At 43.2% G+C, this 26,701-nt stretch overlaps 1 protein-coding gene across 2 annotated transcripts; it reads left to right on the plus strand.

Moving 5' to 3' along the window:
* The first annotated feature begins 781 nt into the window (after positions 1–781).
* On the plus strand, positions 782–23,795 carry ARL6 (ADP ribosylation factor like GTPase 6). Of its 2 annotated transcripts, XM_054165868.1 has the most exons (8): positions 782–870; positions 3,589–3,739; positions 7,509–7,570; positions 9,754–9,822; positions 12,981–13,075; positions 18,764–18,893; positions 20,490–20,545; positions 23,558–23,795. In XM_054165868.1, exons 2-8 carry the CDS (start codon positions 3,617–3,619, stop codon positions 23,581–23,583), a joined length of 561 nt encoding a protein of 186 aa, XP_054021843.1. In that variant the 5' UTR covers positions 782–870; positions 3,589–3,616; the 3' UTR covers positions 23,584–23,795. The 2 variants fall into 2 exon arrangements, with proteins under 2 accessions (XP_054021843.1, XP_009900507.1); XM_009902205.2 differs by lacking the exon at positions 782–870 and having other exon boundaries at positions 3,434–3,739.
* Positions 23,796–26,701: the final 2,906 nt, after the last annotated feature.

The following is a 26,701-nucleotide window of genomic DNA, read 5'->3' on the forward strand; positions in this document are numbered from 1 at the left end:
AGGGGATTGGACATGGCACTTGAAGCCATGGTTTAGTTGCCATGAGGTACTGGGTGATAGGTTGGACTTGATGATCTCTGAGGTCTTTTCCAACCTTATTGGTTCTGTGATTCTAAGTAACAGGAAGCTTGTGCAGCAGACCTAGAACCAGCCTGACTGAAATGTGCAAAAAAGTTGCTGCATGTATGTCTGGACACTGTGTCCAAGGAAGCTATGTTCTTTCCAAAGCCTGGTTGCTGTAATTACCTGTGCAACAGGTACATTCGAGATTTCCCTTGAACATCGCACTCCACCAAACTGCCTGCTTAAAACCAGCAGCCGATACGAACCCCTTTGATGGTGCTTTTTACCAGGCTTTTTCTTTCTACATTAATTGTAATCCCCACGAGGATTTATCTGAGCACTCTTGTGGCAGCTGTAAAAGACAGAGACGCATGGGTCGGAAAAACATTATGCAGCCGCTGTACACAGAGGATAGAACGACTGCTGCTCGTACGTGCAATCTGCGTGGGACGCCTGCCCGCTGTACGTGATGGTAGGCGACCAGGCACAGCTGCAAGCCATGCAACTGACGGTAACCTGAGCGGCCCCACCACCCACGCCGCGGGCACACCCGCGCTTCCCGCCCCACAGCCGACGTCTGCCAGGGGCTCCACCTGCAGGGCGGAGCCTCGGGCCTGCACCGCCCAATCGCTGGCCTCAGCAGCTGGCCGGAAGGGGCGGGGATGCTGGGGGCGGGCCGGGAGGCGTTGCGCGGCGTAGCCAGGGAAGCGATTGGTGGGGGCGGGCCGGCGGTTTCCTCGGCAACGGCGCCAGCGGCGGCGGGTGGTGACGGCCGGGCTGAGCTGGGCCCACATCTCGCGGGCCGAGGTCTGTGCTGCGGCGGCGGGGAGCTGAGGGGTGCTATCTGGGCCTCCTGTGCCGCGCCCTGGGGTTCTGGGGTTGAGGACTCGCACCCGCTGCCTCTTTCCGCGACACTTGGGCCAGCCCCGCCCGGGGCGCCTCGGGGCAGGAGCTCCCGCTGCAAGGGGCGCTGCTGAAGGGGCACGCAGTGAGGGGAAGGGAAGCCCCGCCCGGGCAGCTGCTAGCAGCCTGAGCCCGATCCCGGGCGCCGAGGGAGCTGGCCTGAGGTGTTGCTAGGGTCGTGCTAGGCCCTGGCTCTTCGCCCGCTCACTTTCAGTGCGGTGGCAGTTAGGGGTCCTGGAAAAACAAACGAACAAACGAAAAACCCCGACACTATAGGCAGGGCCGTAATTTACCGCCGAAGGGGCCGCCCGAGGGTGGTGTGGGCAGCCTTGACGCCTCAGCGTTTGCATTCCGGTAATCCACGTGAATTAAATGACTAGACTTTCAGTGTCGTTTAGTTCAGAGGGGACATCCTCAGGTCTGATCGCCTTCTCCACAGCAGGATATGTATAGCGTTGTATGGAGTGTCGCTTTCACAGCTGACAATGGGAGTAGCCGGCCGCGCTGTGCTGCTTTAGCAGTTGCCGGAGAGAGCTGGCGGTGCCTGCCCGGGCTTCTCTCCGGGGGATGTCTGCACATCTGTGAGGGTAACCTGGCGCTGCTCCTCCAGACGCTTCTTTACGCGGCTGGCTTGTCTTCAGGAGTTTCGTGGCCTGGTTAGTCACAAGTGTTAATCACTGATGCCTCGGACGGGCTTACAGTTCTCGATGAAGGTTTATGGAGTCTGATAACAAGTTCCAGCGCCAAATTTCATCTTAAATATTTTTAGGACAAGTCTAATGTGTATAGCTATATGGCATTGTAGGCTAAACATCAGCTGGCAGAGACAGAAGCCTGTGCCGGCTGTTAAGTGCTGTAATTTTTCATAGCTGAGAAAAATGAGAGAAAAGGGCTGGGGCAGGAAGCCAAGGGTACATTTTTTTCCCTTTGTTTTCTTTAAGAATTACTTTGCCAACTGCTATTAAAAACTGCTGGAAAAAACCGGCTCTAATCAAAATGTTGCTAGGAATTGTTTTCAAAGAATGTGTATTTAGGCTTCTGGGTTTAAAAGTGAAACCCTAGGAGTATCTTAAGTTCCTACATTTTCTCCTGCTCTAAGAGTACCTGCAAGATACTTTATTTATTTATTTATTAACCTTATCATCTAGAACATATATTTGTATGTATATATGTTTGTGGAAGGCTCTTGGTTGGACTATAAAGCAGTGCATTTTAGGAGCAGGGTTTTGTTCCATTCATTTGATAATAAACAGTAAGCCTTAATCTGCTTTCAGATCTGTATGTATATTAAGAAAGGAATAGGGCAGAGACCAAAAGGAGTTAGAAGAAAAACCATGGGGTTTTTATTTGAGGGAATTACTATAACTAGTGCTGAGCTTGTTTAATCTGGTGACAGTTGTGTGTAGCTGTTACACCAGGGAGCCACTCTGTAGATTACTGCCAGTCTCGAATCCAAATGCACTAGATGAAGCTTTTGAAAGGATCTGTGCTTTAAAAAAGAAAAATGAATACTGTAATCAAAGATGATGGCTTATGTGACTTTATTATATTGAAAAAAATTACAGTTATTTCTATTAAAATGCAGTGCATCATAATTCTGTAATCAGTGAAGTGAGACTTAATACCTGTCACTGGCATTTTTTCTTCTTCTTCCTCTTGCCATTGTGTTCTAGGGTAACGAAGATCACAATCTGGGTTGTCCAGTGCCATGTGAATTTTATTTGTTAAGAGAAAAATCAGCCTTTACCACTCTGCAAAATTCCTCTGACATTAGTTAAATGCTTTATTAGTAAATGAGTCACTAATATTTCAGCTATCTTTGCTGAAGTTATTCTTGGTGGACAGACAAGGTTTATCTGCTATGCAAAATATGTTCAGTCAGGTAGCACAAGGGAATGTGTGATGTGAGCTCCCTAGATGATGCTGCTGATGGCTAACTTCAGTCCTTGTCTGGGGAGGACTAGGAGTTTGGCATCTGCCTGACATGGGGGTGAATGGTACGGGGTCTGCTTTCATGTCCATTAGATCCTATTATAATCAGTTTCTCTTTGTAGTGAATTAATCTCTAGTTTATACATGTTAATATTGGCAAGGCCTACTACAGTTAGAGTTTGAATTGAATTGACAGAGGATACTTTATTTTCTTTGGGGTCCAGTTAGTGATGTTGTAGGTGCTGAAGAAAGGAAGTCTTGTTTGGCTTTGATGTCTAAATTATCACAAGAGAGCAGGCTACTGACAACTGAAGTGAAGTGTAACAGTCTTCCTTTTTTTTCCAGCTTGGTAGAAGGTGAGGAAGCCTTGTGGTTGTGCCCCCATTTGGACTCCCAGAATGATGGCAATAGTGCTACCCAGTGAATCAAGGACATTGTGTTATCTAGACAGGGCTATAAACGGCCAATCTACTTTTGTATCAAGTCCTCTTCGCTCTAATCAGCTTACACTCCATTTGCTTAGCGTACCAAGCAAACCTGCTGTGACAGTGTTTGCATGGTGTCTTACTCACTCTGTCCTTTTAAAAATTTAAGAACTACTTAGCCACATGCCCACCTACTGTGCTAGCACTGCTGTGCATGTAACTGTTCTCCAACAGTTATTTCCTTCTCTCATTTTGTGAACAACAGGTGATCCCTGTGCGCTTGAGCCAGAAGTATGGGATTGTTTGACAAGCTGGCAGGATGGCTTGGGCTGAAGAAAAAGGAGGTTCATGTTTTGTGCCTTGGCTTGGACAACAGTGGCAAAACAACGATCATCAATAAACTTAAACCTTCAAATGTAAGTAGCTAAGCTCACTGCTGAAGTTTTTACTGTACAGTTGATGCTTGTTTAAACTTTTTGTGTGTTGCCATACTAAATCTGTCCACGGAAAGGATGTGGAGAGCTCTTTGCTTTAGTGCAGGGGAGCAAATAGATTTTAAGAGTTTCCTATTAAATAAAACAAACTGTAAGCATGCATATTATCAAAACATTCCCCCCAAAACCTTGCTGTTAGTGTGGCACATTTTTTCTAAGAGCACCCAATACAGAAGGATTTATGATGGCTCAAATCAGAAACCAAAACACTTATTAAGTCACTTAAATAATTGCTACAAGGCTGCAGTTATAAGTGGTGTTGAACACTTGGGTTTAACACATTTGTACAACTTGTCTGCATTTATCATGTTTATTTTAATCTCTTCCTGAGATGTTATAGGTGTGTAATAAATAATAAAATGGGCAATAATATGAAGATACACACTCAATGGTGGCTTCAGCATTTTTGAAGCAGAACAGCTTGCAAAATAAGTGGCATTTGTATTTGCTGCTCATTCATCCAGTGAAAAGTGTTTTGGTCCACTGAGAGTGTGTAGTATTCTAGGCAAAATTTAAAGCAGGATTACCTGGTTTCTGGGTATTTATGGAATAGAAATAGATGAATTTTCATAGCCATGTGTGAAGCCAGAGGCTTGTGCATCTTGGGTTATATGCACCTGGTAAACTGCAGTTTCTGCTGTTTACATTTCTTTCTTTTTCCATTGAACTTTTGCTGGAGAGTACCACTGAGCATTATTTTAAAAATAGGAAATGGTGAAGAATCTGCTGCTCCTCCTGGCAATTATTCTTCCACTGAAAATTAAATACATTTATAAACAAAGAATATAAACTGATTATTATCTGCTGCCAATTGTTTGGGAGAAATGATACCGTTTGTATCAGGCAAATTCATGTAGTTTTTGAGATCTTTATTCTATCATGCCTTAAGCAGTAAAGAATTCCTAACTGGAGCTGAATGTAGACTTCCAAGATTTATCATAACATTAGGTGTTAGAGAAGGTCCCAGGGGAATTACACAAGCAGAATAAATAGAATTTGTTTACTGTGTATCACATAATGAGAATTCACTTACTAATGGTTTTATGTAGTGTGATGCCTTAGGAGGGTAGTTTTGCATACATTCATCCTGTCCTTGCAAGGCATGACAAATTTGCAGCAAATGTTGATAGATTAGGCTTGATGAAATAGTTTATTTTTCAGTAAGTTCCACAGACAGATGATTTTGAATTCTGAGTCAACACCTGGTCTGCTTAAGACCTGCCCTGCGGGTGATATTGGGTGTCTGGCAAATACAAGCATTTCTCCATCTGTTTGCAGTTGTTTCTTCTGCACCTGATAAATACATCTGAAATAAAAAATAACCAAGTAGAAACTCTTCTGCTCTGCACAAATTTTCCTTTGGTGACATGAACTGACTGAAACGTTACAATTGTGGAATTCCATTTTCACAATGAAGCTGCAGGTGAATAAGCTAAGCTTGCTTCAGTGGCATATGAGGAGTCAATTGCTTACAGATACAGTTTTTAATAAGGATTGCATGCCACACTCTCAGACAACTCTGTAATCTAAGGAATGTGACCTTTCTTCCTACTTAATATCAGTGCTTCTTAAAAGAGCTATTCTGTTGCACCAGCCTAGCTGATAGGTTCCTTGGCTAGCTCAGCAGTAAACCTTATTGTCAGACAAGTCTGTGAATAATGCTTTATGTTTTGGCCATTCCTCTGTGGTAAATGGTGATTTCTTACAGTAGCCTGGTAGCTTGAATAGAACTACAGTTAAGCCATTATATAATGTCTGCTGTATAATTGTCAATGTCACATAGACTCTGCCAGCCTATGAATAGAAGCTGGGACTATGGCCAATCTAATTTCTTGACAGAAGCCTGGAGAAGAGACAGCTCCAAAGAGACCTCATAGTGGCCTTCTAGTACTTAAAGAGGGCCTGCAGGAAAGATGGAGATGGACTTTTTACAAGAGGATGTACTTGTAGGAGAAGGGTTACAGCTTTAAACTGAAAGAGGGTAGATTTGGGTTACATGTAAGGAAGAAAGTCTTTACTGGTGATGAGGCACTGGAACAGGTTACCTGGAGAGGTTGTTGATGCCCCATGTCTGGAAACATTCAAGGCCAGATTGGATGGGACTTTGAGCATCCTCATCTAGTCAGAGGTGTCCATGCCCATGGCAGGGGGAGGGGTGAGAACCAGATGATCTTTAAGGTCCCATGCAACCTAAACCATTCTGTGATTCTCTTTTATGTAAGAGATTTGAGGTATTATGCAAACTTGTTCAGGTTGACATTTTGGTTTCCAAAGTGCACAAATATTGTGAACTTCGACTTCTATAATAATCTGTAAGCTGTTATAGAATCATGGAATGCATTGGGTTGGAAGGGACCTTTGAAGGTCATCTGTACCAAATCCCCTGCAGTAAGCAGGGATGTTCCCAACTACATCATGTTGCTCAGAACCCCATCAAGCCTGACCTTAAATGCTGCCAGGGATAGGACCTACACCACCTCCCTGGGCAACCTGCTCCTGTGTTCCACCACCTCATAGTAAAGAACTTATTTCTAATGTCCAATATAAATCTGCCCTTCTCTAGTTTAAACCTATTGCCCCTTGTCCTAGTGCTACAGGCCTGTCTAAATAGTCCTTCCCCAGCCTTCCTGTAGATACTCCCCTTCAGATACTGAAACGTAGTTTAAAGGTCTCCCTGGAGCCTTCTCTTCTCCAGACTGAACAGCTCCAGTTCTTTCAGCCTGTCTTCATAGGAGAGGTGCTCCAGCCCTCTGATCATCTTTGTGGCCCTCCTCTGTACCTGCTTCAACAGGTCCATATCTTGCTTGTGTTGAGGGCCCCAGAGCTGGATGCAGCACTCCAGGTCAGGTGTCACTAGTAGAGTGGCAGAATCACCTCTCTTGACTGTCTGGCCATGCTTCTTTTGATGCAGCCCAGAATTCAATTGGCCTTGTGGGTTGCAAGTACTCATTGTTGGCTTATATTCAGCTTTTCATCCACCAACACTCCCAAGTCTTTTTCTGCAGAGCTGCTATCACATCCTCCCCCAGCCTGTACTGGTAGTGGGAATTATCCTGACCCTGATGCAGAACCTTGCAGAATCTCAGGAGGTTCACCCTGGCCCACTTCTCCAGTTTGCCCAAGGCCCTGTGGATGACATCCCTGCTACTCTGGCATATCAACTGCACCACTTAGCTTGGTATCATCCAAAAACTTGCTGAGGGTGCACTGAATCCCACTGTCTATCTCGTTGGTGAAGATATTAAACAGCACTGGTTCCAGTGTAGACCCTAGAGGGACACCATTTTTCACCTGTCTCCATCTGGACATGAAGCCACTGACCACTACACTGGTTATCTTTTGTTACCATTACATGATTATCTTGTGTGTTAGCTTCTGTTAACTGGTTATTTCTAGGTAACATCCACACACACGTGCATGTACAGATTAACTTGAAGGGTGTGATCTCACTCTGGAGGCTAAAATGTCTTCCATGCTCTTGTCCTATAACATTCACTGTACTTCCTAGAAAGCACAAACCCTGAGTTTTCAATTGCTGTACTTATTAATATGTGGTGTCTGAATTTGTAGGAAGCCTTTTGTGTTGCAGAGTTTGGGGGCAAAGATCTGTAACCTCTTCATTTTTCAAGTATGTTTCAATATTGAAGTTTTCTAACTTGGTTGTAAAATGTGTACTTTCTTTGCTTTAAAGGCTCAAACTCAGGACATCGTCCCAACAATAGGATTCAGTATAGAGAAGTTCAAGACGTCGAGGTAGTTCCTTTCCTTTTCTCCATTTATCAGCAGTAATTGATGTACAAGAGTTGGACTTAATTACCTCTTTGAGTGGGAGGCAATGGAGTACAATATGGAGTGCTACAATGAAATCACATGCACTTTGCTGAAGTGTTGTAGTACCTCGTCATGGATCCTGGTCATGATCCAGGACAGACAGCATTAGAATACAGTGTATGTTTTGTGGTGTTATAAAACAAAAGTGGAAATTAAAAGGTTTTTAATTATTATTTTAGTGAAGTGTATGTAAGCATCTGATTCCTGTCTGTTATGATTTCAGAACGAGGCACTCTTACAGACTTTAGGAGAGACATCTGCACTCTCACTGGAGGAACTCTGCAAAGACTGCAGTCTAGTCTCATTAAATGAAAAATGGTGGTCACAGCATTGGCAATGTAAAGATGGCAGGTGCACAGGTCAGGAGAGGGAGAAAGGAGTCATTAGCTGAATGAAGGCTGAGATTTAGAAAAGGAATGTCATGAGACAAAGACAATTCAAGGAGGTAGCAGTCAATCACTGTATTTCAGTGGGCGCAGTGAGTCTTCAAATCAAGCAGCATGCCCCACTGAAAGAGAAATCTGCAAGAAAATGGTTTATTCCTTGAGCTGATATGTGGGACTGATAGATTTGATATTTTTATGGAAGGCTCAGCAGCTGTATTCTGTCTCAGTAATGCACACGATGCAGGTTTGGGGTTTGGCTGTGTGAGAATGTAAATCAGTTGAAGTGGCTTTTCTTTATTCTGATCCTGTAATAGGAGAGGTGGCCAGCAAATGAACCATGTAGAATGATAAGAAAACCCAAGCCAAACAAACTGACTCCCAGTCCAAAACCTCATTAATCTAATACTACAATCAAAATGTTGTTGGCAGATTGCTAATAACTTTACACATTGCAGAGCAGCTAGTCTAAAATCAGGTAATGTCTAGATGTAGAATGGGAAGAATGTCTGGAGAGCTTCTGTTTCCAAACCTTCTCATTTTAATGTGGCTTCCACTTGGGGAGCTATTTGGGACTACCCAGGAAAGCCTAATAGTGAAGTCAGTTTTGCCTCAGGAGGGGGTCAGTATTTTTTGTGATGTTCTTTAAGTTGACTTGCTGCGTGTAGGATGAATCCTCAAAAGTGGCAAAGGCTACCTTTTTGTTGGCTTGGTCACCTGAGGTAACCTTTTATGACCAGAAGATGATTATTGTTAGGAAGGTGGGATATTTCTAAAATTTCCAATTTGTTTTTCATAAGCCTTTTATTTTGTGAACAGAAGCCTTTGGATGCCACTGGTGCTTGTCTAGAGACAGAATTGAAGACTGGCTATGGATTCAGTTTAGGAAGGAGGTTGACTTGCTGGAAGGTGTCCACAGAAGGGCAACAAAGCTGGGGAGGGGTCTGGAGCAGAGCCCTGTGAGGAGAGCTGGGGAGGGAGCTGGGGTTGCTTAGCCTGGAGAAGAGGAGGCTCAGGGGTGACCTTATTGCTCTCTACAGCTACCTGAAGGGAGGTTGCAGACAGGTGGATCTTGGTCTCTTCTCCCAGGCAGCCAGCACCAGAACAAGAGGACACAGTCTCAAGCTGTGCCAGGGGAGGTTTAGGCTGGATGTCAGGAGGAAGTTCTATACAGAGAGAGTGATTGCCCATTGGAATGTGCTGCCCAGGGAGGTGGTGGAGTCACCATCACTGGAGGTGTTCAGGAGGAGACTTGATGGGGTGCTTGGTGCCATGGGTTAGTTGTTTAGGTGGGGTTGGATTGGTTGATGGGTTGGATGCGATGATCTTGAAGGTCTCTTCCAACCTGGTTTATGCTATGCCATGCTATGCCATCTCGTAGCTCATCTGAATTTAGTTTGCTCAACATTATAAACATTTGATACAGGCATAAAAAGAGAGGCTGAATGGGAACTAATTCTCTATTTTATGTAAATTTTTGTAATTGATTTAGTTCTGTTATTTGGAGAATAGAGAATCACGTTTTCCCTTGTGCAATATTTCTGTAATAAGATATGGGTAAGATGTTTTGAAGGCAGATAGAGTCCCAAATGAATTCTAGTTACTCTTTCTCAGCTGACTAGAATTCAAGGTGATCTGTCTTTTTTCCCCATCAGGATAGCAAAGAAAATAGTTTAGGTTTTGTTCTTTGTTTTGTGCCTCACACATTTCTTTCCTTTGCAGTTTGTCTTTCACAGTGTTTGATATGTCAGGTCAAGGGAGATACAGAAACCTGTGGGAACATTATTACAAGTAAGCCTATCGTTTATTTTACACATTGCTGTGCAGATGAGCTGTTGTGTGCATTATCTAAACAGAAGTATGATAAACCAGAGCAGTGGTTAGAAATTGTTCTGTTGCTTGACAGAGGGTCATGCTGGATAGATAAAACTTTTCCTCCTGTTTTAAAAAATGGAAAAAAAAAAACAAAAAAGAAGCTGTTAATCCATGTGCCTTTGAGGACATTGTGTTGACTCAGAGGTGCAGGGAGGTGCAATACTGCAACTTGAAAGCTACTCCTGTAAGAAAGCATCAAGATGAGTTAGGTTTCCTATTTTTCTGTTCTTCTGTAAGTGGGTGACTTAACCAAAAGATGATGCCTGAGATTTTCAGGGGTGAGGACAACAGTCTTAGAGAATTAGACACATTTACCTAAGAACTTGACCAAGTATTCTTGGCTATTATCTGTAAAGCAGGATATTCACTGTACATTATAACACTCTGGAGTTGGCTTATTGTCTACTTACCATTTGCTGGCTTTCTAGTTTCTAATGAAACTTGAGTCTTTATTTTGTCTCGTTCTGTAATACCTGATGCTGATCTAAGTAAGATGATCAGTAGTAAATCACACAGAAATAGCTTAGAGAAAATTCTGAAGATTATAATCTTGATTAAATATTAGTATTTAATTTACTAGAGTTGAAAGTATTCTGTAATTGAGGATTAACACTTCCTTTACTTTCTGTGCAAAGTATGTGTTAGCAATTTGAAAACAGGGGTAGGTTTTTATTGCTCAAGAGTGGTAGATATGTGTTTCCCAAATCTTTTGTTTTAGTAACTGATGCTCTTAGGCTGCTCTAAGAATGCTGAGTGCTTCATAAGTCAACTGGTTTTTCTGACTGCAGAGTAACTTACCCTTTGTGTGGCATAAAACAACTTTTGTAGTCTTAACAGTAGGTTAAGACAAAGTGTTAGGTAATGCAAACAAGTGAAATAAATGTGCACTTACATCCACCTGTGTTCCTGATCCAGTGCAGTAGTCACATATTTATGATTAATTTATAACAGTAATATAGAAATTATAAACTGAACAGCACATTATGAAGTTAAGCAAAATGGTAACCAAAGCTGATCAGGTGTCTAAATAGATGCCTTGGAGTACACCAAGGTTGCCCTTTCTTCTGTTTGGCTTGAAACTGACTTCTAGGATGTATCAAAGTGCACTTGTCCTAAATGTTTGCAGACTCCTGGCATATTGTGTCTATTACAGTTACTTGTTTGCAAAGTTATTTTTTTGGTAGTAAATGTGTTAGAGCTCTGATTACTCTAGAAAAATACTTGGGCATTTTCGCCTGGGATGCAAGAGCTGTATTTGCTGTTAGAGTTACTCTGTGCCCCAGAAAGGAATGGACCTTCTCGTACAATCTTGGGCTGGACAAGTTCTTTCTATTTTTCAGTGGGTCTTGACTATTTCTTATGAAAATACAAAGGTAGTTGGTGCTGGGAGGAGAAGCATGTATGTGTAATGCTCTCTAAGAGGAACACTAGGAAGGAGAAGTGCATATAACATTGATGTAAATTGAAAATACTTTTTGAGAGGTGTTTATGACTGCCATCTGAACTGGTCAGACTGTATTTTGTTTTCAAATAATTGTCAGTAAATGGAACATCAAGTCATAGAGTTTCCTGAAATAATGGATTGAATAGTAGTGTATATATTGTGAGTGTGATTATGCTGCCAGCAAAATGGCTTAATGATCTGAAATAGCTGAAAGATTGTACCTGTTACTCAAAATGAAAGATCTTGGTTATGCAGATTTTTGTAAAAGGTAAATCTGCATTTGCCTCCTTGTTACACAGTGCTGGACACAGGCTTTTTCTTACAAGGTACTTGACCTCTCTCTAAATAAGCTTGGTTCATTGTGGGAAATACAGAATTCCTACAGAAACTTGATTGGAGATTTTCTCCACCTTGACCACATTGTCAGAACAAAGTTAGTTACTTTTTTAGAGTCGTTTTTTCAGCCTTAGTAGTGAAATGAAGCTTTTCTGAAGGACAAAGCTTTTCTTTGCAGACAACACCAAGTTGGGAGCAGGTGTTGATCTGTTAGAGGATAGAAGGGCTCTGCAGAGGGACCTTGACAGGCTGGACAGATGGGCAGAGTCCAACAGGATGGCATTCAACAAATCCAAGTGCTGGGTGCTGCACTTTGGTCACAATGACCCCTTGCAGTGCTACAGACTGAGGTCAGAGTGGCTGGAGAACAGCCAAGCAGAAAGGGACCTGGGGATACTGGTTGACAGCAGCTGAACATGAGCCAGCAGTGTGCCCAGGTGGCTAAGAAGGCAAATGGCATCCTGGCCTGCATCAGGAATAGTGTGGCCAGCAGGAGCAGGGAAGTCTTTGTGCCCTGTGCTCAGCACTGGTTAGGCCACACCTTGAGTCCTGTGTCCAGTTCTGGGCCCCTCAGTTGAAGAAGGACATTGAGAGACTTGAAGGTGTCCAGAGAAGGGCAACGAGGCTGGGGAGAGGCCTTGAGCACAGCCCTGTGAGGAGAGGCTGAGGGAGCTGGGGTTGCTTAGCCTGGAGAGGAGGAGGCTGAGAGGAGACCTTCTTGCTGTCTACAACTACCTGAAGGGAGGTTGTAGCCAGGCAACCAGCACCAGAACAAGAGGATGCAGTCTCAAACTGTGCCAGGGGATGTTTAGGCTTGAGGTGAGGAGAAAGCTCTTCCCAGAAGGAGTTAATTGGCCATTGGAATGTGCTGCCCAGGGAGGTGGTGGAGTCCCTGTCACTGGAGGTGTTCAAAAGGGGATTGGATGTGGCACTTGAAGCCATGGTTTAGTTAGTCAGGAGGTGTTGGGTGACAGGTTGGACTTGATCTCTGAGGTCTTTTCCAACCTTATTGATTCCATGATCTGTGTAGTTTGAACTTTGAGTCATGCAGCTCACAACCTTATATCTCAAAAAATTGCATGTTACCAAATACTGAATTTCAGAAATAATAGTGGATTCAAATGTTAATGGTAAATAACATCAAAAAATAATAGGGAGGTGGGGAGGGGAGGAGAGGGGAGGAGGGGAAATCAGGTTTGTTTGCTTCTTTTGGGGTATTTCTTTTGAAGCCTTTTCTTAATCACAGTTCACGAGAACCTATAATTTGCCTCTTTGCTCTTTTTGTGTTATGCAGAGAAGGCCAAGCCATTATTTTTGTCATTGATAGCAGTGACAAATTAAGAATGGTTGTGGCCAAAGAAGAACTCGACACCCTTCTGAATCATCCAGGTGAGGAGGCTTTTTTCCCCTTCTGTCTTCATATTTGTTATATTGTCTTAAAAGAACTAACCTGACTCATTCTTCATTCTGAATACTCTAGAAGTGTTGTGGAATATGAGGACAATAATAGCCTTGAATAAGTTTGGGAGGGATTTCTTTTGTGTTGCTATATCTATCTATTCACAGTTGCAAATGATCATGCTTTATTTGGCTGTTGTGAGTTGGACTGGTCCCTCATTAATCAGTAGAGAGTAAAAGTTGCATTGTTTTGAGGAGGAACGGTCTTTGACGCTCCTGCAGCTGAAGAGCCTGTGTGTGATGAAAACCATGCACAAAAAATGTACCTCCCTGTGTGGATTTTTGCATGAAGACAACTAATTCCTTTTGTGTAACTTCATTTGTTTATGTATTTATTTTATTATTGTTATGCTTGAGCTGGAAATAAGGAGGGATCATTACACTCGTCAGCTTTCATTGCCTATGAAGAGGTACATGGGATGGAAGAAGATGTGAGATGATTCAGGACTGGAGGGCTGATTTTAGGGGTTTTGTTTCTTTTGCCATTTTCACATGAGGCTATACTTTTTAAAGTTCTGAGATCAGTCATTTCTTCACTGACTAGGCTGGAGGTGAGGAGAAAGTTCTTTCCAGAAAGAGTTAATTGGCCATTGGAATGTGCTGCCCAGGGAGGTGGTGGAGTCCCCATCCCTGGAGGTGTTCAAGAGGGGATTGGAAGTGGCACTTGGTGCCATGGTTTAGTTAGTCCTGAGGTGTTGGGTGATAGGTTGGACTTGATGATCTCCAAGGTATTTTCCAACCTTATTGATTCTATGATTCACTTCTACTCCCTTCTGTATAGCCAAAATCACTGGAATGTTTTTAACTACCTGAAGGGAGGTTGTAGACAGGCAGAGGTTGGTCTCTTCTCCCAGGCAGCCAGCACCAGAACAAGAGGACACAGTCTCAGGCTGCACCAGGGGAGGTTTAGGCTGGAGGTTAGGAAGAAGTTGTATACAGAGAGAGTGATTGCCCATTGGAATGGGCTGCCTGGGGAGGTGGTGGAGTCACCATCATTGGAGATGTTCAGGAGGAGACTTGATGGGGTGCTTGGTGCCATGGTTTAGTTGATTAGGTGGTGTTGGATTAGTTGATAGGTTGGACGCGATGATCTTGAAGGTCTCTTCCAACCTGGTTTATTCTATTCTAATCATTCTTCAATTTTGACTTCAAGCACTTCAGGTAGTTGCTCTGACTAAACAGTGTATAAAAATTCATGCAAGAAATATTCCTGTAATTCATTGCATATTAATTAAGCTGGCAGAACTTCAACTTGGGAAGTTGCAGTGCTGAACCAAAGAAATAAGAAGCTAACTTGCACTTCTAATCAAGAAATGTAGTGTGTGGTAGGGGCAGCTATGTCACTAGGATTTTATTTTCCATGAAGACTGCATGCAATATATTAATTGGCAAAGATGCTGTAAGTGAGTTTGTATGAGCCCTCAATGTTTTTTGTTCCAAGGGTATGAGCCACTGCAGGTGCAGGCAGTGAAAAGACAGCCTTGCAAGTGTCAAAGGGGAGGATGAGCTGAACCAAAGGCTGCAGGTGGATTACATGGAGGCCAGGGCACTTTGTGCTAAAGCAGCTATTAACCACAATAGTAACAGGCAGTTCTGCTGGTAAAATGGAAAACCATGCAGTACTCAGGGTGAGTGGTAAAGACTTGTGTAGTAAGTTTACTGGTCTATTAGAAAAAGTGTGAAAATGTTAAGCCTGTGGAGATGCAAGCTGTGGTGAGGCTTTTCATGTTGACATTAATGGCTTATTAATGCTAATGTCGCACAATGCCCTTTAGTTATTGATGTGTCTGGGTCTTCTAGTTCGGGGACATCATAGCTATGGCCACCTAGTACATTCCATAAAACTAGGAGAAGGCCAGAGTTGTCTATTTCTGCCCTGCAGCAGCTCAGCTTAAATGCAGCAACCATGTTCCTTTTCTATTGGTTCTTATTTTGATAGACGACTGCTAAGACAAGCAAAGAGAATCAGAAGTTATTCTAGTAGTAATGTTTGATAAAAGCATCTGTTTAATTAGTCAATGCATTGATACAGTAAAGCAGTTACACTTCCACTTGTATTACTGTTCTGGTTTTCTTCTTGCATACCCTGCTTTCTTCCCATCTATTTCTGCCTCTGTGAACCTTCTGAAGTGGTTTAAATTGACATGTGCACTTTAGGTGTAAACGGATGCAGTGTAAGAACCTTGAATCAGTTCCTGGCTAAAAAGCTTAGCAATGCTTCAGTGAAAGAAGTTCCCTCTCTTTTTGCCAAATTTGCCTGGGGTTGTCATGGGAAAATGAATGAATGTGTACTGTGAAGCATTAACGAGTCAGAAGCTGTACTAGCTGGGGCTGCTTTGTGACTCAGAACTATAAATTATTTGTAGTTACATAAGTGGCAGCTCATTAAACTGCTCATTTAATGATCACTTGTATCTTAGTACATTTTCAGTGAAAGCTAATTCTTCAGCATTTTGCAAGGTGGTAGTCTTCAGATACTCTTGGGTCACTTGACTTTACAGCACATGCTTCTAAAATGAACTGAAATTCACATAAATTTGAGATTCTTTGTATAAAGTTACATTATGGATACAGATTATGGAACAGGTCATCTTGAGTGCAGTCACACAGCACTTACAGGATGGCCAGGGGATCAGGCCCAGCCAGCATGGATTTAGGAAGGGCAGGTCCTGCCTGACCAACCTGATCTCCTTCTATGATCAGGTGACTGCCTGGTGGATGTGGGGCAGGCTGTGGATGTAGTCTACCTGGACTTCAGCAAGGCCTTGGACACCGTCCCCCACAGCAAACTCCTGGCCAAGCTGTCAGCCCCTAGCTTGGACAGCAGCACTCTGAGCTGGGTTAGGAACTGGCTGGAGGCTGAGCCCAGAGAGTGGTGGTGAATGGTGCCACAGCCAGCTGGCAGCCAGGCACCAGTGGGGTGCCCCAGGGATCAGTGCTGGGCCCCAGCCTGTTCAATATATTTATTGATGATCTGGATGAGGGGATTGAGTCCATCATCAGTAAATTTGCAGATGACACCAAGCTGGGGGCAGGAGTTGATCTGTTAGAGGGTGGGAGAGCTCTGCAGAGGGACCTTGCCAGGCTGGACAGATGGGCAGAGTCCAAGGGCAGGAGATTGAACACATCTAAGTGCCAGGTTCTACACATTGCCCATAACAACCCCAGGCAGTGCTACAGGCTGGGGTCAGAGTGGCTGAGAGCAGCCAGGCAGAAAGGGACCTGGGGGTACTGGTTGATAGCAGCTGAACATGAGCCAGCAGTGTGCCCAGGTGGCCAAGAAGGCCAATGGCATCCTGGCCTGCATCAGGAATAGCGTGGCCTGCAGGAGCAGGGAAGTTGTCGTGCCCTGTGCTCAGCACTGCTTAGGCCACACCTTGAGTCCTGTGTCCAGTTCTGGGCCCCTCAGTTTAGGAAGGATGTTGAGGTGCTGGAAGGTGTCCAGAGAAGGGTAATGAGGCTGGGGAGGCCCTGTGAGGAGAGGCTGAGGGAGCTGGGTTTGCTTAGCCTGGAGAAGAGGAGGCTCAGAGGAGACCTTATTGCTGTCTACAACTCCCTCAAGAGAGGTTGTAGCCAGGTGGGGTTTGGTCTCTTCTCCCAGGCAACCGCACCAGAACAAGAGGACACAGTCTCAAGCTGTGCCAGGGGAGGTTTAGGCTGGGTGTTAGGAAGAAGTTCTTCCCAGCAAGAGAGATTGGCCATTGGAATGTGCTGCCCAGGGAGGTGGTGGAGTCACCCTCGGTGGAGGTGTTTAGGAAGAGCCTGGATGAGGCACTTGGTGCCATGGTTTAGTTGATTAGATGGTGGTGGTTGATAGGTTGGACTTGATGATCTCGAAGGTCTTTTCCAACCTGGTTCATTCCATTCCAATCCAATCTATATCACATACATCTGGCATTTAGGTTTTAAAATTGTCTTAACTCCTAGCTACTTGAAACCAGAAAATGTTATCTTTCCATTAATAACTGTAAAAGAAATAAAAAGTCTCAGGCTGCGTCAGGGGAGGTTTAGGCTGGAGGTTAGGAGGAAGTTTTACACAGAGAGAGTGATTGCCCATTGGAATGGGCTGCCTGAGGAGGTGGTGGGGTCGCTGTCGCTGGGGGTGTTCAGGGCGAGGCTTGACAGGATGCTTGGTGCCATGGGTTAGTTGATTAGGTGGTGTTGGATGATAGGTTGGACACGATGATCTTGGAGGTCTCTTCCAACCTGGTTTATTCTATTCTATTCTATCTTTTCAATTGCTTTTCAAACACACTGAAATTTCCTTGAGTAACTTGGCTGTGTGGATGTCAAGTGATTTCTGTGGTTTTAATTTATCCATAACCTGCACCCTGTGGGGATGGCAGTTCATTTAATTACAGTAGAAATTCATAGGCAAGTTTCAGTCAGGAGATACAAAAGCTGTACAACTGTGAAATCAAACCAGAGATTTGATTGTATTCTGAGGCCTTTGGTTTATATTGAAGGAAAAAATTGGTCCAGGAAGGGTCAAGAGTTGTGAAAATGATCAGTGTGTTGGTCAGCAGCCATCATCTCTGACCATGGGTAGATAGTGTTATCTATCTCCACTGATTTGATGGAAAGGTTTCATGGGGGAGGGGGGTGGAAATAATGTAATTTTAAAAGTTCAACAATGACAGCCTGAGACTTGGGGATTTATTTTGTTCTTATCCACTTTGCCCCTCCCCTGCAGGGGCAGCTGGCTTAGGTTGGAAGATTTTTAATAAGCCTTTAGCTTGTTTCCTATGTGAACTAGCCTTTTGTTCTTACTGTTTGAAAAAGAGCCTGTATAGCACATCTCATCCTGGGGCAGGAGGCAGGGGCCTAAGTTGTTTTTCCCATCAAGAACTGATTGACAGACTCAAGTCCTTTTTTCTTCCCTCTAATCTTGTTATTTATCCATTATTTCATTCATGTGAAATATTCATACAGTTAGTGCTGGAAATCTGTTGGCAGTTTTGCATCTGTCAGGTTGAAGAGAGTGTACCTCCAGCGACTCTCTAATCTTCTGTGGTAATCAGCAAAGCTTATGCTGTTGGGTGTGTAAGTATGCCACAGATTGCCAGTGTACTTGGTTTGGTCAGTTGTTCTCAATGCTTGCTGAAAAGAGCTTCTGGAAATAATTCTGGAGGGGAAGGCAGGATAAGGGATGTCCAGATGTGCATTTTTTCCCAGTTTTTGAAGTCATGCATGCTCTCCAAGATGGCAAAGGATAATTGACTGCACTTAGGCAATTCTTGTTTTGAGTCTATGAATGAACACAAATCATTTTACACATCCAGTCCACCCTAAACAGAAGATGAGTAGTATTTGAAGGCAGTCATTTGATATCCTGCTCCTCAGCTTCACCAGCTGTTTATACCTACATCTTTAAATGTATGTATAAGGTAGGGGGAGAGGGAGTAGAAGATCCTAAAGCCTGCCAGAAAGTTTGTGAGCGTTCTTGAAGCATGCATGTGACCCAACAATGACCCTGCCCATCTTGGTAGGATACAACCTTCAGAGAATTGCAGTTACAGGTGAGCAAAATACCTTCCTGTATTGTGTGTAGCTTATTGCATGTAGAGATTAGTAAGTGTTGGGTAATGCCATGACAGTTCCATTTCCATTCCTGCCTAGATATTAAGCACCGTCGACTACCTATTCTCTTCTTTGCCAACAAGATGGACCTCAGGGATGCAATATCATCTGTGAAAGTATCTCAGTTACTGTCATTAGAAAACATCAAAGACAAGCCCTGGCATATCTGGTAATTGCCCTTCTTTTTTTGTGTTACCTTTTATTAGAATTACTTTGTACATTCAGTTTTAGCTCTATCATAACACTCAGTGTTACATAAGATAGATGAGATCAGCCAGGTTAAACACAGTGCTGCCACATGTAACAGCAGTAATATTGTAGTACTTGCTATGGAACTTGGTTTAAACACACAATACATTTGTGTAGACTGTCTTGAAAATCTTCACAGTAGAACTGTTACCTGATTAATGAAATGAAGGGCCTCTAGTGGACTCAGAAAGCAGTATTCTGATCAGAGAATGAGCTGTCGTTATTTTTTGATGGGAAATGGAGTAGAACTGTTAACAGAGTGCTGCTGGTAGTTTGTCTTGCAGGTTTCAGAATATCAAAAACAAAACATTTAGAGTTGGTTTTTTCCCACTCTGCAGATGCTTCAGTAAACTGCTGTTGCAAGACTGTTAGTAAACTTGTCACCTGAATTCAGAGGGACACCACTCTTAGTACCCTGTAATATTTCATAGGATTTTTAATTGTAGGAGCCCATGTCTTTTCTTTGAAGGATGCACACTTTCATATAAATAGAAAGACCAAGGGAAAAACCTCTCCTTATATCAGAAGTGTTTCATGGAAGTGAGACTTCTGTCTTATTCAAGTCCTCAAATACCATAAATAAAATAAGTGAAGTCAGAAGCTAAATGCTCCTAAAAGCTGCAGCTTTCATTTTTGCCCCTTTAATATGAACCTGGTTACCCAGGTGTCCCTGCTTTGTGTCTCAGAGACTACACTGAGGAATTCCCAAGCTTCATGGAACAATTTTATAACTACCCACAGTAACAGTCCAGTTTCCCTGCTGTCCAGCTTTGGGCTGCCCAGGGAGGTGGTGGAGTCCCCATCCCTGGAGGTGTTCAAGAGGGGATTGGATGTGGCACTTGGTGCCATGGTCTAGTCATGAGGTCTGTGGTGACAGGTTGGACTGGATGATCTTTGAGGTCTCTTCCAGCCTTGGTGATACTGTGATATGCTGAAGACTGAGGTGCACCCTTGTGATTCACACTGTTCTCAGTGTAGGCTAATATTAATTCATTAATAAAAGACAGTTGCAGAGTTGCTGTTGCAATGAAGTATATATGCACTATAGTGTCTTCCTCCAGTACTCCAACATTGTTACTATATATAGGAACTACATGGAAGGGCAGTTACACTCAGTGTTCTTCAAGGTCTTTTCCAATCTGAACAATTCTGTGATTCATCTCTGTTGTTGTAGGGAGTAAACATCTTTTATAGCCTAGTTTGTGGAGGGAGTTAACCTAAGTGGAGGTGCCACAGGCCAGCGTGGCTGATTTGAGTGAGAGCTGTTGCAGGACCCTTCATGTTCTAGGAATAATTCCTCAGCCTTGAAACTGGAATTAGAGTAGACTACATGTTGAAATGATGTTTCCATATTGGGAAGGCACTGTAGAATATATCATTTGGGAAGCTGCTTTCTTCATGTGGTTTCTTCATCACTTGATGCTACTTTGCAATTCTGTGAATTGCAAGGGCAGTGATGGTTCCCCTGAAACTGGTATTTTTCCAGTGTTTTGGTAATTTGGTTTGTTTGTTTCAGTGCCAGTGATGCTCTTAAAGGAGAAGGATTACAGGAAGGTGTGGACTGGCTGCAAGGTATAGCATATGTAATTCTCTTGCTCTGCTTTCATTGTGTTTAAACTTTTTCATTTTTTAAGTTTTCTTTATTATTTTCTTTGTTTTCTTTCTGTCCAATTCTGCTGTCAGATCAAATTACACAGTGAGTACTGGTGCTCTCTCTCATATTTGCCTTCCATTTACCTCCTTAATGTGCACAAAGGATCATGTCAGTTTCTCTTGACAAGTGCATGCTATGAAATATTAATTCATCCTCTTGCAAACAGTGTTACACTGTCTTGTAAACAGTAATACTACCAGCTCCTGCACTGCAGTTTATTATTGTGATAGTTCAGTTTGTTCTTTAATTTATCCTTTCAGTCCCATCCCAGATTTACATAACTTAATGTTCTATATTAGGAAATGTTGAATTACCAGGCTGGAAAATTAGGTGAAGTACAGAGACAAATACACCTGTTTTGAGTATTCAGCTTCAGTTCTTTTATGTAGAGCCAAAACAGGACCAGCTTACATTATAACCATCATAGCATATGCAGGCCCTCATGACTACATAGAGAATAACAGATCCATCTGAAAGTATGAAATACATACACGTGTATGCATTACAGACATAATTGCAATCTTGATGTGGATGCTGTGTATCCTTCTATTGTATGTTGGTAAGGATCTGTCCCCTCCTGTCCTCCTGCTTGCTGCTACGTGTATAGAATAGCGAAGTGTGGTACTGTCGTGGCAGACTCCTTCTAATTTTATCCTCCCAGTTTCTGTTGCTTGCGTTATGAGTGTATTAGCTAGTGTAGTACAACCGACATCTGCAGGGCCGTCTCTGTGCTGGCGTGTCCCGTGCCGTGCAGCCGCTAGATGTCACCGATGTTCCAGAGTCAGTGCTGCTAACCCCATTTCCCTCGCACTACAACCGAGGAATACCACTCGTAGTCCCTTTTATCTGTGGATACCAGACTGGCATTCCTACTTAGAATCCTTACTGCTAATTAGAAGGTGATTATAGAATCATAGAATTGCTTAGGTTGGAAGGGGCCTTAAAGGTCATTTACTCCAACTCCCCTGCCATGGGCAGGGGCACCTCTCAACTAGACTGCTCAAGGCCTCATCCAGCCTGGCTTTGAACACCAGCAGGGAGGAGGCATCCACGACCTCCCTGGCCAGCCAGTTCCAGAGTCTCACCACCCTTGTACTGAAGAACTTCTTCCTAAGATACAGTCTAAACCTATGCTTCCTCAGCTGAAAAGCATTCTCCCCCTTGTCCTGTTTCTTGATGCCCTTATCAAAAATCCATCTCCAGCCTTTTTGTAGGAGCCCTTCAGGTATTGGAAGGCAGCTCTAAGGCTCTCCAGAGTCTTCATTTCCAAGTACACCAAATTAATTTATTTGCATTCCAGACATCTGTCATGAAGTTGTAAGGCAAGCAGCACAATTAAGCAAAAGTGCTGCACCCAAGATTCTGAGGTGGTTTATTTTGCTGTGTTATTACAGAATACAAACCCATTTGATCTTGTTTTCAGAGGAATGTATACTAGCCAAAAATACTCTCCACAAAGAGATTTACTGCCCTGCAGAAGAACAGTAACACATCCTCACCAGCTGAAAGAGTTCTGGCATAAGGAAGTAGCATCTTACTACCAAGTTTCCTTCAGTGGTGCATCCTATTAACATAGAGGCAGATGCCAAATCACTTACATTTTTCCTAATTTCAGGCACAGCTCTTATTCTGCAGTCTTTTCCTGTGATTTTCAGGGCCTCTTGTCTTGGAGGAACCTTCTAAGTTGCAATCCCAATTTTGACTCCATGGCTTTGCACATAGCTTCAGGCTACATAAAAGGATCCCAAATGCTGGTTTAAATATTTTTGACCAAAGTTTAAGATGTTTGTGTAGATTTCTAAGCACAGTAAGCATGTGCTCCTGCTGTCACTCACATAGCTCTTCAGAGCTATTAATTTCTAATGGATTGTTGAACTTCTTGATTTTCTAAGCTGAATTTCTTCATGGGTGGGCTTGATCTGAAAGCTTTCTTTCAACATGCCAATTCAGTGTCCACAAAAGCTTCAGAGGGGTTGGATTTAAACTGTATTGTTGCCCATGCACATGCAGTTTGGCAGCTACAGTTTTAGTGGATGAAGACTTTGATATGTCAAGACCCAATTTTTACTATGATTCTCCTCATTCCTGCAGCACTAGAGTGACGTATTTGGAAGTTATAGTGGTCCCTAAATCACAGCCTGTGGATGCAATACAATTCAGTGGAGGAAGTGGTTAATGAATGCACAGATCTTGTCAACAGCCATGTTTTCCTTAGCTACCTTTTGCAGACCCATTAAGGGTAGGTCACAGATCTGGGGTGGCAAGGGCAAAAGGTTTTGCCTGTTTTTCCCCTAATGAAGGCTGAGTTTGCATATTTCTGTTTTGTAATGAGGTTACTCTTGCAACAGCCTGTCATCAGTAACCTGTCTGACAGCAGTCTAAACCCAGCTCCTGTTCCCTGTTAGTAGGGGAAATTGTGCTGATTTCCACGTTTTGTAATGGGAGTGCAGTGCTTTTATGCTAACTAAGGAAATGCTTGAGGTGAATTGGGAAGTCCAATTAGGCAGCAGGATGAAGAAGTGTGGCTACTGAAAGTCGTTTTCATGTGACTTATTCAAAACCAAACTTTTAGTCCTTTGGCTGTTGAGGAATTAGTTCACACTGAGTTATATGACAGCCAAAATGTGTACAAGGAACTGAAATGTGTACTTCAGAAAGTAAACTTCTACACCTTACTCTTCTCAAAATTACCTTAGAAGCTTGAAAAGGATAAAAATCAAATTATGGAGAAGAGTGTTCCTGCTTGATTACCAATATTCGGGGGGAAACAACTTTGCTGTGGAGGGATTTCAGAAGTGGATGAGAGAGCAAGTTGAAAATAACTCTGAAGTGCATTGTCCCACATACAGCATACCAGGTTGTGTTTTCAGAAAGCAAAATATAACCAGAATTCAGCTTTGCTAAGACAAGCTGTTTCTTTTTACTAACAGATCAGATCCAGGCAACGAAGACATGAGGGAGAAATAAAAGATGTATGGTGTTCTTCTACAGACCTTGTCAGCAGGTCTACAAGCTCCTTGGAAAAGAAGAGTTAAGGAAAATGAACAGTTCAGCTAAAATACACTGTGGTGACTTGTTTCCTTTTAGTATCTCTTCCAGGAAAACTGAATGTAGACACCATAGCACCTCAGGTATGCACACTGATGAATGACACTGACTCTTCTGACTGGAGAGTGCTTTATTTTTTTTAAGATAGGTGTTACCAAGAAGCATCTGCATTTGTTTCCATTTTAGATGATAGTTAGCCATCAGAAAATGCCTTTCTGGTGTTTGGGGGAACAACTTTTGACCAAACTGGAACGTGTATTTTCCTGAGAGAGAATAATAATCAGCACTTCCTTAAATGCAGATGCATGATACACCTAAAATCAGCAGATGTTTCTGCAGGCTTTTCACGCTGAAGTTTGGTGGTGTGCTGTTGATAACTGTCTGCAAAAGGCTTCTAGAGGAATATTTTGGTTGAAGATGCAGAGATTGATGTATTCAGTGCATTTGTCATGGATGGTTGCAGGTGTTTTTAAGGAACTGCTTTTAATGAAGTGTTATTACTTGGCTTTGTGATATGCCATGCCTATATTTGCATTCCATGAATAAAATTTTAAACATACACAATTTCTTGGGTTTCTTTTTTCGCTGAAATATGTTCCCTGATGATCTTTAAATCCAGAGGTTATTTTTGTCCTGTGAGTTTCATTTGGCATTTGTCCATTTTTCAATGGAATTAGCACTGTATGCTGTCATGACATGGTGGCTCTTTGCCAAGCTTTTTTGTTTCTTACATCTGTTTGTTACACTTTCTAATAAATTGCCCTACTCTTCCACACCTTTAAGGAGTGTATGGTTGAAAGTTCTGTTCTGAAACAGTTCAGAGACAGTTCACTAGTTTACTGGATTGTTAATATGAAACATCTCACACTTGTGTATAAAAACTGGTTTACTTTCAAGAAAAGAAAATCCTTTCTCTGGCTTCACAGATGTATCATAGGTAACAGAGTAATCCAATGCTAAGAACACTTTTTTTGTCATGCCATCCCTTTCAATCTTTCCTCCCCTGTCCAAGAAACAAGCAGGCTGAAGCCTGCATTTCACTGATTCCTGTGGGAAATATGATATGCAGGCCTACCAACAGCTTCCCCACTCCATTACAGTATCACTAAGGCTGGAAGAGACCCCAAGGATCATCGAGTCCAACCTATCCCCACAGACCTCACAACTAGACCATGGCACCAAGTGCTACGTCCAATCCCCTCTTGAACACCTCCAGTGACGGTGACTCCACCACCTCCCTGGGCAGCACATCCCCATGACGAACGACTCGCTCGGTGAAGAACTTTCTCCTCGCCTCAAGTCTAAACCTCCCCTGGCACAGCTTGAGACTGTGTCCCCTTGTTCTGGTGCTGGTTGCCTGGGAGAAGAGACCAACCCCTTCCTGGCTACAACCACCTTTCAGGTAGTTGTAGAGGGCAATGAGGTCACCCCTGAGCCTTCTCCAGGCTAAGCAACCCCAGCTCCCTCAGCCTCTCCTCACAGGGCTGTGCTCAAGGCCTCTCCCCAGCCTTGTTGCCCTTCTCTGGACACCTTCAAGTCTCTCAATGTCCTTCTTAAACTGAGGGGCCCAGAACTGGACACAGGACTCAAGGTGTGGCCTAACCAATGCAGAGTCCAGGGGCACAATGACTTCCCTGCTCCTGCTGGCCACACTATTCCTAATGCAGGCCAGGATGCCATTGGCCTTCTTGGCCACCTGGGCCCACTCCTGGCTCATGTTTAGGCGGCTGTCAATCCGCACCCCCAGGTCCCTCTCTGTTTGGCAGCTCTCCAGCTGTTCACCTCTTTCCCCCATGGCATAAAGGCATAGGTACCTAACATACAGTTGCTGCAGCCTTGAGTTGCTCTAGTAACACTGATTTTGCTACAAGGATCATATATTACACTTGGTAGTTAGATAGTAGCTGGACTCAAATCTTCAAGGTCTTTTGATGATTGTGTTGCACAGAAGTCTCATCCATCTGTGCAAAAAGGCTTCTTTGGAGGCATTTTCCAAAGGCCCAGTGCCTGTCAAGTCTTTGATGTTGTTCTCCCATTACATTTAGGATATTAATTAATGACTTCTATGTCAATGCTCCAAAATAATTTATGTGAATGAGTTCATTGTGCATTAAATATAAAGCAAAGAAGTTCCTTTAGGGGTTTAAATAAGACTTGCAGAACAGTCCAATTTTTTCCTCTGTGTTACTCTAGGTGTCTGCATTGTGGGAACTTGAAATGCAATTGTGTGAATGGAATAGACTCAGGGAGTTTGATCTTTACAGCCTGCACAATGTTGCATGTTGCTGTTCCTGTGCACTAAACATGTTGCCCTCCTAAATATTTGTCTAGTAATGCTTAAGACTGTAGCATTTGACTCAGGGGTGACCTTGTTGCTGTCTACAACTACCTGAAGGGAGGTTGTAGACAGGCAGAGGTTGGTCTCTTCTCCCAGGCAACCAGTACCAGAACAAGAGGACACAGTCTCAGGCTGTGCCAGGGGAGGTTTAGGCTGGAGGTTAGGAGGAAGTTCTACACAGAAAGAGTGATTGCCCATTGGAATGGGCTGCCCGGGGAGGTGGTGGAGTCGCCATCACTGGAGGTGTTCAGGAGGAGACTTGACAGGGTGCTTGGTTGCATGGTTTAGTTGGTTGGGTGGTGTTGGATGATAGGTTGGACACGATGATCGTGAAGGTCTCTTCCAACCTGGTTTATTCCATTCTATTCTATTCTATTCTATTCTATTCTATTCTATTCTATTCTATTCTATTCTATTCTATTCTATTTTCAACTGAAACATGAGGCAATTATTCTTGCATTACAAAGTGCTGCCTTCTATGTCTGTTCTTTACCAAGTTTGGGCTATCAAGTAAATGTGAATCCTAATTCTTTCTAGCCTTGCCTTGCTTACTCTTTTAAACTATGAATTCATGGGAACTTTGTGTTTAACCTGTAGCTGTTTGTAAGTGTGCTGAGAGTCTGCCTGGCCTGAAGGCTGGGCGATTTTCAATTAAGTAGGTGAAGTTCTGAGTGTTAGGATGTTAATG

This window comes from Dryobates pubescens, chromosome 12 (genome assembly GCF_014839835.1).
Source record: "Dryobates pubescens isolate bDryPub1 chromosome 12, bDryPub1.pri, whole genome shotgun sequence".
Classification (NCBI taxonomy): Eukaryota; Metazoa; Chordata; class Aves; order Piciformes; family Picidae; genus Dryobates; species Dryobates pubescens.

Bases quoted from the DNA above. Each gene is read 5' to 3' on its own strand.
- ARL6 (XM_054165868.1), top strand. From the start codon at position 3,617: ATGGGATTGTTTGACAAGCTGGCAGGATGGCTTGGGCTGAAGAAAAAG. The intron at 7,571-9,753 runs GTAGTTCCTTTC...TTTCCTTTGCAG, and splicing joins GAGAAGTTCAAGACGTCGAG to TTTGTCTTTCACAGTGTTTG. The intron at 13,076-18,763 runs GTGAGGAGGCTT...ATTCCTGCCTAG, and splicing joins CACCCTTCTGAATCATCCAG to ATATTAAGCACCGTCGACTA.